The sequence below is a fragment of the Chlorocebus sabaeus genome, chromosome 16 (genome assembly GCF_047675955.1).
Source record: "Chlorocebus sabaeus isolate Y175 chromosome 16, mChlSab1.0.hap1, whole genome shotgun sequence".
Taxonomy (NCBI): domain Eukaryota; kingdom Metazoa; phylum Chordata; class Mammalia; order Primates; family Cercopithecidae; genus Chlorocebus; species Chlorocebus sabaeus.
This window is the reverse complement of record NC_132919.1, coordinates 53781783-53790815: the sequence shown is the minus strand read 5'-3', so window position 1 is coordinate 53790815 and position 9033 is coordinate 53781783. Positions and strand designations below refer to the sequence as shown.

Here is a 9033-nt window from a genome sequence, read left to right as displayed (position 1 = left end):
AAAAATTATTTGTAAAAAGACAAAAATTAGCCAGTGTAATCCCAGCTACTCAGGATTACAACCTGGGAGGTGGAGGTTACAGTGAGCCGAGATGGTGCCACTGCACTCTGGCCGGGTGACAGAGCAAGACTCTGTCTCATAAAAAAAAAAAAAAAAAAAAAAAAAGATTGAGTGGCCGTGTCTGTCTCTGTCCCCTGGACAGTTGGCTTCCTTGCTGCCGACTATGTCTGTGTGGTAGTGGCTTCCAGCGGCCCTCAATGCCGGCTGCCATATTCTGATCTCAAGGCCACCGTGGTTTTGTGTGAACTTGTTGTTGGAGTGTATTCTGCTTGCCCTGGCAAGTGACCAGTGGCTTTAACCCCTGAGCAGCAGGCAAAGATCTGGCTCAGCAGCTCTGCACGGCCCCTGCTGGATCCCATTCTGCTCTCCTCTCATGCACCCAACTGGGCTTCCAAGACAGTCTCTTGGAAAGGACTCTGCAATCCTGGTGGGTCTTGCTATATTACTGGGGAGTGGGGGCGGTGGGGTGGTATCAGAAGTATTTGGTCAGCTGTCTGAATGTAGGGGTTTTCTCTGGGCAGTGTAAACAGTCATTGGCTAATGTGTACTATTCAGCAGTATTTTTTTGTTTTTTGAGACGGAGTCTCACTCTGTCATCCAGGCTGGAGTGCAATGGTGTGATCTTGGCTCACCGCAACCTCCACCTCCTGGGTTCAAGTGATTCTCGTGCCTCAGCCTCCCGAGTAGCTGGGATTACAGGCACCTGCCACCACACCCGGCTAATTTTTGTATTTTTAGTAGAGATGGGATTTCACCATGTTGCCCAGGCTGGTCTCAAACTCCTGACCTCAGGTGATCTGCCCACCTCAGACTCCCAAAGTGCTGGGATTACAGGTGTGAGCCACCGCATCCAGCCATGCCACTCAATCTTTTAACAACAAAAAAATCACACATGGTCTTTAAGACAGTGGTCCCCAACCTTTTTGGCACCAAGGACTGGTTTTGTGGAAGACAGTTTTTCCACGGACTGGGGTCGGGGTGGGGGGTTTGGGATGAAACTGTTCCACCTCAGATCATCAGCCATTCGTTAGATTCTCTAAAGGAGCACACAGCCTGGATCCCTCACACGCGCAGCTCGCAGCAGGGTTTGCGCTCTGTTGAGAATCGAACGCCACCACTGATCTGACAGGAGGCGGAGCTCAGAAGATGAAGCTCACTTGGCAGCTGGCTGCTCGCCTGCTAGGCAGCCCAGTTCCTAACCAGCCATAGACCAGTACTGGTCCTCAGTCTGGGGGTTGGGGACCTCTGCTTTAAGACAGTATCACAGCCGTCCAACATCACATTCAGCTGTCTGATCCAAAGGACAGTTCTTCCATAACACAAGGAATCCATTTGTCATTAGCCTAGGATCCAGAGGCACAGTTCCTAGGAATCGTTATAGTTACAGAATCACCCATCGTTCCTTCTCTTTCTCCACTTGGGAACTTAAGGAAAAAAGAAAACGGGAAGGCAGGAAAGAGAACTTCAACCTTCCTACCTCCTGGGGTACATGACCGCTGACTCCAGTGAGTCTGACTTAATCCTGTCTCACCGTGATCCAGCAGGAGAAATGGACTTTGACCCATTTCTCTCCATAGAGTTCTCCCTGCACCATTTCCCTTTCTAGGGAAGCAGAGAATTCAGGCACCAGTTTGGGGGTGCTTCTGCCATCTCTAGAACTTGTCGGGCCCAGTGTCTGGTAAGGCTGTCTCATGCTGTTATGATCTTGGACCCTTTTCCTTTACTGACAGTGGTGCACGCAGATGACAGGGCTTTAGCCAATGGCTTGCGGTTCCCACTGCCTGAGATGGCCCCAGCTATCTCAGCTCGGCAATCACAGCCACACGCCAGGCTGTGGTTCGCACGGTGCTTCTCCATAAGCAAATACATGCTCGTTCCCAAACCCAACTCTCCAGCCCTATGTCAGTAAAAAAGCCTGAAATCTCTGGCTTATCCCCAATTCCAGTGCATTTTTACATGTTTTAAATTTTACTGTGCAGTCCCTTGGGGGAGTTATTCTCAAATTAAAGGACAGAAAACTAGAGCTCAGGATATACAATCAGCAAACGGCAGGTGTGAGCTCCAGCCCAGACCCCTGCTGCACAGAGCCCCGCCTCACCCTCCTGTCAGCCCTCATGATGTGATCCATTGTCGAAGGCCTAATGCTACAGGTTGAGAGGTGGGGGCGGGGTATCATCTCCCTGATGATGTCATACTCTCAATAAGAGCCAGCACCACAGTGATGGTTCTAGGTCCTCTCATATCTACAGTGCCACTCAGCACATCAGCTGTACTCTATAGTTTTAATGAAATGTGACATTCAAAATCTGAACTTACTAAAATGTAAATAAGGGGGTCATTACCAAGACGTTATTTTAAGAAAGAAATCACCAGTCAGTTCCTCTAATGCCTTGCTCTCTGTTTAAATACCAGTGGCTACTTAACGGAGACATTAACGGTATGTCAGGTTTGATCAGAAATAAATCCATTGCACAGAGCTGGCTGTATCCTGATACGACAGCTAAAAGTAGCGTGGTACTCACCAGGTAAGGCATCAGGAGGTCCGCCAAGTAGACAAAAGCTGCTCCAAGGGTGAAGCCAACAGCCACAGGGAAGAAGGCAAAGGCACCGAAGCCCCCAGAGGATGTGGCCATCTCAACTGCTGGGGCCAGGAGAGACCAATAAGAAGCTGCCAACATGACCTACGGAAACCACAACGAGAGATGAACATTAACGCAACTGCAGAAGGCCGTCCAGGCAGGACCTCAGTTGCTCTCTGTGGCCCAGACTGACCCCTACAATTTCACATGGGTTAGGTCTTTCATCCCAGGTTGGAAGGTACTATCATAAACCAAAAAGTCATCCCCAGAATTCCCCGAGCTTACTATGGCAAGAACTCAATTCGGGGTAGGATAGAGTTGACTTTGGGAGGATGTAGTCCAGTTCGCCATCATCTGGCCTATAATTCAGTGGTTCTCAACCAGCAATGGTTTTGCCCTCCACAGGACATCTGGCGATGACTAGAGACATTTCTAGCTGTCACACTGGGAGGAGGATAGGGGCAGGTAAACATTCTACAATGCACAGCATACCCCTGACAACAAAGAATTATCTGGCCCCGAATGTCAGTGATAATGCTGTTGAGAATTCCTATTCCTTTTTTTTTTTTTTTTTTTTTTCCTGTGGTGAAGCCTTACTCTGTCTCCCAGGCTGGAGTGCAATGGCATGATCTTGGCTCACTACAACCTCCGCCTCCCGGGTTCAAGTGATTTTCCTGCCTCAGCCTCCCGAGTAGCTGGGATTATAGGTGTGTGCCACCACGCCCAGCTAATTTTTCAGTATTTTTTTAGAGATGGGGTTTTGCCATGTTGGCCAGGCTGGTCTCAAACTCTTGATCTCAGGTGACCCACCCACCTCGGCCTCCCAAAGTGCTGAGATTAAAGGTGTGAGCCACCACGCCCAGCCCCAAAAATCCTATTTTAATTAAATTCTTCCAAGACAAATTGCTCACTACTTCATGAGTTCCACTGCATTGTAACACAGGTCTAATTATTACAAAGTTCTTTCTTTTATTGAGCTGAAATCTGTCTTCTTTCCACTTTTACCTTTCAGCTGTGGTTTTGCTCCCTAGAACACTAAAAACTGTGTCCTTCCTGTGTGATCTGTGACAGCCTCTGAAATATCTGAAGATAACCAGCAAGTCAGCGTCATATTGGTCTCATCAATTATCTTATCTCTAAAAAGGAGGAAGGTAACTAATATTTATTGATCACTTGGTATTTCCAAGGGCCAAGATTTACATTTGATATCTTACCTTGTCATCACAACCACCCCGGAGGCAGATGATGTTTTCTATTGCAATTTGTAGATAAAGACATTGGATCTTGAAATAGTCAGGTAATTTGCTCAAGGTCCTACAGGTCAGTGGTCCCCAATCCTTTGGGCACCAGGGGCCGGTTTCGTGGAAGATCATTTTTCCACGGACCAGGCAGTGGTTTGGGGATGAAATGGTTCCACCTCAGATCACTGGGCATTAGAGTCTCATAAGGAGCTCATAACCTAGATCTGTGGCACGTACAGTTCATAACAGGGTTCACGCTATGAGAATCTAATGTCGCCACTGGTCTGACAGAAGGCGGAGCTCACGTAGTAATCCTCACTCACTCGTCTGCTGCTCACCTGCAGTTTGGCCTGGTTCCTAACAGGCCATGGATCAGCACTGGTCCATGGCCCAGAGGTTAGGGACCCCTATTATAGGCAGTAAGTAGCAGATCCGAGGAAATGACCAAGCAGGACCATAACCAACTCAATGAGAGGATAAACATGAAGGAGAAGAAAAAAAAATTAGGCTGGTCTGAAATCTCAGCAAAGCCAATTTGATAAAAGGTTCTCCAGTGGACAAGCTGGTACGGTGATGCATGAATGTAGTCCTAGCTACTAGGGAGCCTTGAGCCCAGAAGTTCAAGGCCCAGCCTCGGCAACATCGCGAGACTCTTGTCTCTTAAAAATAAGAAGCTCTCCAGCACTGACCAAATTAAATACTCATCCATAGCTGTTTACTCTTATAGATGCTATGACATCTTTTGGCTAGAGTACACCCACTACCCATCCTAACTATACGGCAGTCATTGCCGACACAGAAAATATTGAATGGGTTTCTAAAAATTACTTAATTATGCCTTGCCTTAAAAAATCAAATGCATCACCCATCTTCAAATTAGCATTCAGAGTGACAGAACCAGGTATTATAATAGCAACAATAAAGAACAAATGTATGCATAAATCCATAACTTCCCTTCTTCCAGCTGTCAATCACACACAGTCACTTGCTCTGGGCCAAATTCTCCCAGTAAAAGTCTAAGTGCCACCCATGGAAACCTGCAACAGCCTCCAAAACTCTAAGAATGAAAATGCCTCCACTAAACAGGATGGGAGCTGAGGCTGATCAGTTCAACCCCATGAGCCGGGCTGTCAATAAAGACCATCAAAGGAAACGTGAGGGCTCCTCCTCCCCGCTACAGTCTAATCCACCCCTTTTCCAGACTTTGTCTTACTAGCTTTAGAATCCAACAACCCTCAGTAGCTGCCCTGCATGGTCAACTCCCCACCAAAGAGGACCTGCAACGAGGCACAGAGTTGGAAAGGTGCCACTTCCTCTTCTTATTATTTTTTGAAAAGGAGTCTCTGTCGCCCAGATTGAAGCGCAGTGGCACAACCTCAGCTCACGGCAACCTCCGCCTCCCAGGTTCAAACGATTCTCCTGCCTCAACCTCCCAAGTAGCTGGGATTATAGGCGTGCGCCAGCACACCTGGCTAATTTTTGTATTTTTAGTAGAGACAGGGTTTTGCCATGTTGGCCAGGCTGGTCTCAAACTTCTGACCTCAAGTGATCTGCCTACCTTGGCCTCCCAAAGTGCTGGAATTACAGGCGTGAGCCACTGCTCCTGGCCCAATTCTTCTTTTTAAACCTGACCTGTGCAGCAACTTCTCTGGTTCTCCCATACAGTCCCACCTTCAACAACTCTAAAACCATATGGCCCAGGTAAGCCCACTCTTCTCACCCTCTAAATCTTCCCCACACTCCATCCTGTGATGAGGAAACATAATATTGCTGTCAGTATCACTTGAGAGAACTCCCCAACCTCTGCTCTCATCTCCTTTTCAGCCCCGGGTCCAACCTCTTCTGTCCACATTCCGTTCCCTCCCTCTGCATCACTGAGTACCAACCTTTTTTCTGCCCTTACACATGAGAAACACACAATGCACAAGCTATTCAAGGAGCAGGAGCAGAAGAGAAGTGTCTCTCAAGAGAGGGTGTGTTGGAATTTGGGATGCTTGCAATGTAAAAGCATCCCAGCTGATTCAGGTGCGCCCCTTCCTTGAGAATCACTGTCCTTTCTCTTTCCAGTCAAATTCAGGATCCAGCTGGATTTCCTTCATTTTTTTTCCTTGCCAGCCTCCCTGCCTCATGCACAAACTGGAAAACCACCAAAGAACAATTGGGAAATTGAATAGGGTTGCCTGTCTAAAATGAAAAAAGCACCCAAAGCAAAATTCTTTGTTGTTTGTTTTTTGTTTTTGTTTTTGTTTTGAGACAGAGTCTCACTCTGTCACCCAGGCTGGAGTACAGTGGCGTGACCTGCAACCTCCATCTCCGCCTCCCAGGTACAAGAGATTCTCGTGCCTCGGCTTCCCAAGGAGCTGGGATTACAGGTGTGTACCATCACGCCCAGCTAATTTTTGTATTTTTAGTAGAGATAGGGTTTCACCATGTTGGCCAGGCTGGCCTTGAACTCCTGGCCTCAAGTGATTGCCCACCTCAGCCTCCCAAAGTGCTAGGATTACGGGTGTGAGCCACCGCGCCCAGCTGAAAAGTTATTTAAAGGGCGAGTGTGGTAGAAAAGATGACTGTGTCCTAATGCCTAAACCTGTGAATATTTCACCTCACAAGTAAAAAGGACTCTGTACAAGGGATTAAATTAAGGACCTGGAGATGAGGAGATGATCCTGGCTTATTTGAGTCAGGCCAATGTAACCACAGGATCCTTACGAAGGAGTGAGAAGGGTCAGAGTCACGAGGTCAGGAGTTTGAGACCAGCCTGACCAACATGGTGAAATCCTGTCTCTATTAAAAATACAAAAATTAGCCGGGCATTGTGGCAGGCACCTGTAATCCCAGCTACTCAGGAGGCTGAGACAGGAGAATCACTTGAACCCAGGAGGCAGAGGTTGCAGTGAGCCAAGATCGCACCATTGCACTCCAGCCTGGGTGATAGAGCGACACTCCATCGCGAAAAAAAAAAATAAAAAAAGAAGGGTCAGAATCAGAGAGAAAATGTGATAACAAAAGCAGAGGCTGTAGTCAGAAAGAGATTGGAAGATGCCATGCTGCTGGCTTGAGGATGAAGAAAAGGCCATCTGCTAGGGAAAGGAGGTGGCCCCAAGATGCCAAGAAGGCAGGGAAGCAGCTTCTCCTCCAAATCCTCCAGGAGGATTTGCTGCCACCTTGACTTTGTCGCACTTAAAATCACCGGGGACTTCAGACCTCCAGTACTGTAAGATAATAAATTTGCACTGTTTTAAGCCACTGCATTCATGGTAGTTTGTTACATCAGCAATAGAAAATTAATACAGGCATATGTGACTTTTCTTCAACTTTATTTTTTAGAGCACTTTTAGACTGATAGCAAAATTGAGTGGAAAGTACCAAGAATTCTGACATATGGCTGCCCGTCCCCACTACACAAAACTATGCCCACTATCAACATCACATCGCAGTGGTACATTTGATACAACAGATGAACCCACACTGATGCGGCACTAATACCCAAGGGCCATCTTTGTTTTGTTTTGTTTTTTGTTTTTTGTTTTTGTTTGTTTGTTTTGAGACAGGGTCACCCAGGCTGGAGTGCAGTGGCGTAATCTCGGCTCACTGCACCCTCTGCCTCCCGGGTTCAAGTAATTCTCATGCCTCAGCCTCCCGAGTACCTGGGATTACAGGTGCCCACATGACACCCAGCTCATTTTTGTCCTTTTAGTAGAGATGGGATTTCACCATATTGGTCAGGTTGGTCTCGAACTCCTGACCTCAGGTGACCCACGTGCCTCGGCCTCACAAAGTGCTAGGATTACAGGCGTGAGCCACCACGCCCAGCTGGTCCGTAGTTTCCATTAGGGTCCACTCTTGGTGCTATACATTCCATGGATTTTGACACATATACAATATCATGTGTCCATCTTTACAGTATCATATATTTCACTGCCCTAAAAAGCCCCTGTGCTCCAACTATTCATCCCTCCTTCCCCGCTAGTCCCTGGAAATCCCCTTTTCACTGTCTCTGTAGTTTTGCCTTTTCCAGAATGTCATATAGTTGAAATTGCACAGGGTGGAACCTTTTCAGATTGGCTTCTTTCACTTGGTAACATGCATTTAAGATTCCTCCGTGTCTTCTCATGACTTGATAAAGCATTTCCTTTTAGCACTGGATAATACTCTATTGTCTGGATGTACCACAGTTTATCTGCTCCCCTATTGAAGGACTTTTTGGTTGCTTCTGAGTTGTGTGTCAATTATGAATAAAGCAGCTATAAGCACCCGTGTGCAGGTATTGGTGTGGACTGGAAGTTTTCCATTCATTTCGGTAAAGTGGAATTGCTGGATCCTATGATAAGCATCACTTTTTAAATAATCCCCCAACACAGGTGGTGAGGTGAAACTCTCAACATCAGCAATGCTTCTTTATATGTTAGGCATTTTTACACCTGGGTGTAGTGACATATGAACTAGCTGGTGCAGAAATAGAAAGCAGGGTATCTGAATACCTCTCAATTACCCCTAAGAAGCAGGGTCTGGGAGGGGCAGACCACAGAGGAGAAGGTGCTGAGCACCGGGCCCAAGACTTCGGGGCATACTCTTGCCAGCCAGTCCCTTCATAGCCCCGGATGGTTGAGAGCAAAAGTCCTGCTACAGCTGTGACCCCGCCTGTAAAGGCAAACAAGTGGCCTAACAGGGCCATCCCAGAAGACACAAGGTATAATCATAAGAAGCTGATGGCTGGCACCTTCCATTCACCTTTGTCTACAAAAGGAATCCATAATCAGCTTCAATACACATGGCAGGGGCCTCGCTGTACCCGCAAGGTCTTTTTTGCCTCTTTATTCCTGAAATGAAAATGAAAAGCCCACCCAATTGAATGAACCCAGGGGCAAGGTTTGGGTGGGGCCCATCCTCCAAATTAAATGTGGCTAAGACCAAAGCAGCCCAATTTCTTCTGCTAAATAATGAAAGAAGCTCAAGGATGAGTATTTCAACAGTAAAAGAAAACTCCTGGCAGGGTGCAGTGGCTCACGCCTGTAAGCCTGTAAGTACTTTGGGAGGCCGAGGCAGACGGATCACCTGAGGTTAGTTCAATACCAGTCTGGTCAACGTGGCGAAACCCTGTCTCTACTAAAAAACACAAAAATTAGCCGGGAATGGTGGCACACGCCTGTAAT

At 47.2% G+C, this 9033-nt stretch overlaps 1 protein-coding gene across 15 annotated transcripts in view; it reads right to left on the bottom strand.

Moving 5' to 3' along the window:
- Nucleotides 1-9033, bottom strand: part of SLC39A11 (solute carrier family 39 member 11) — a 563219-nt gene that overhangs the window by 396705 nt on the left and 157481 nt on the right. For all 15 annotated transcript variants that reach the window (XM_073005074.1, XM_037993737.2, XM_037993738.2 and 12 more), the window contains one exon: nucleotides 2583-2741. In XM_073005074.1, coding sequence (XP_072861175.1) covers nucleotides 2583-2741 — 159 coding nt within the window. The remainder of the gene's footprint in view (nucleotides 1-2582; nucleotides 2742-9033) is intronic.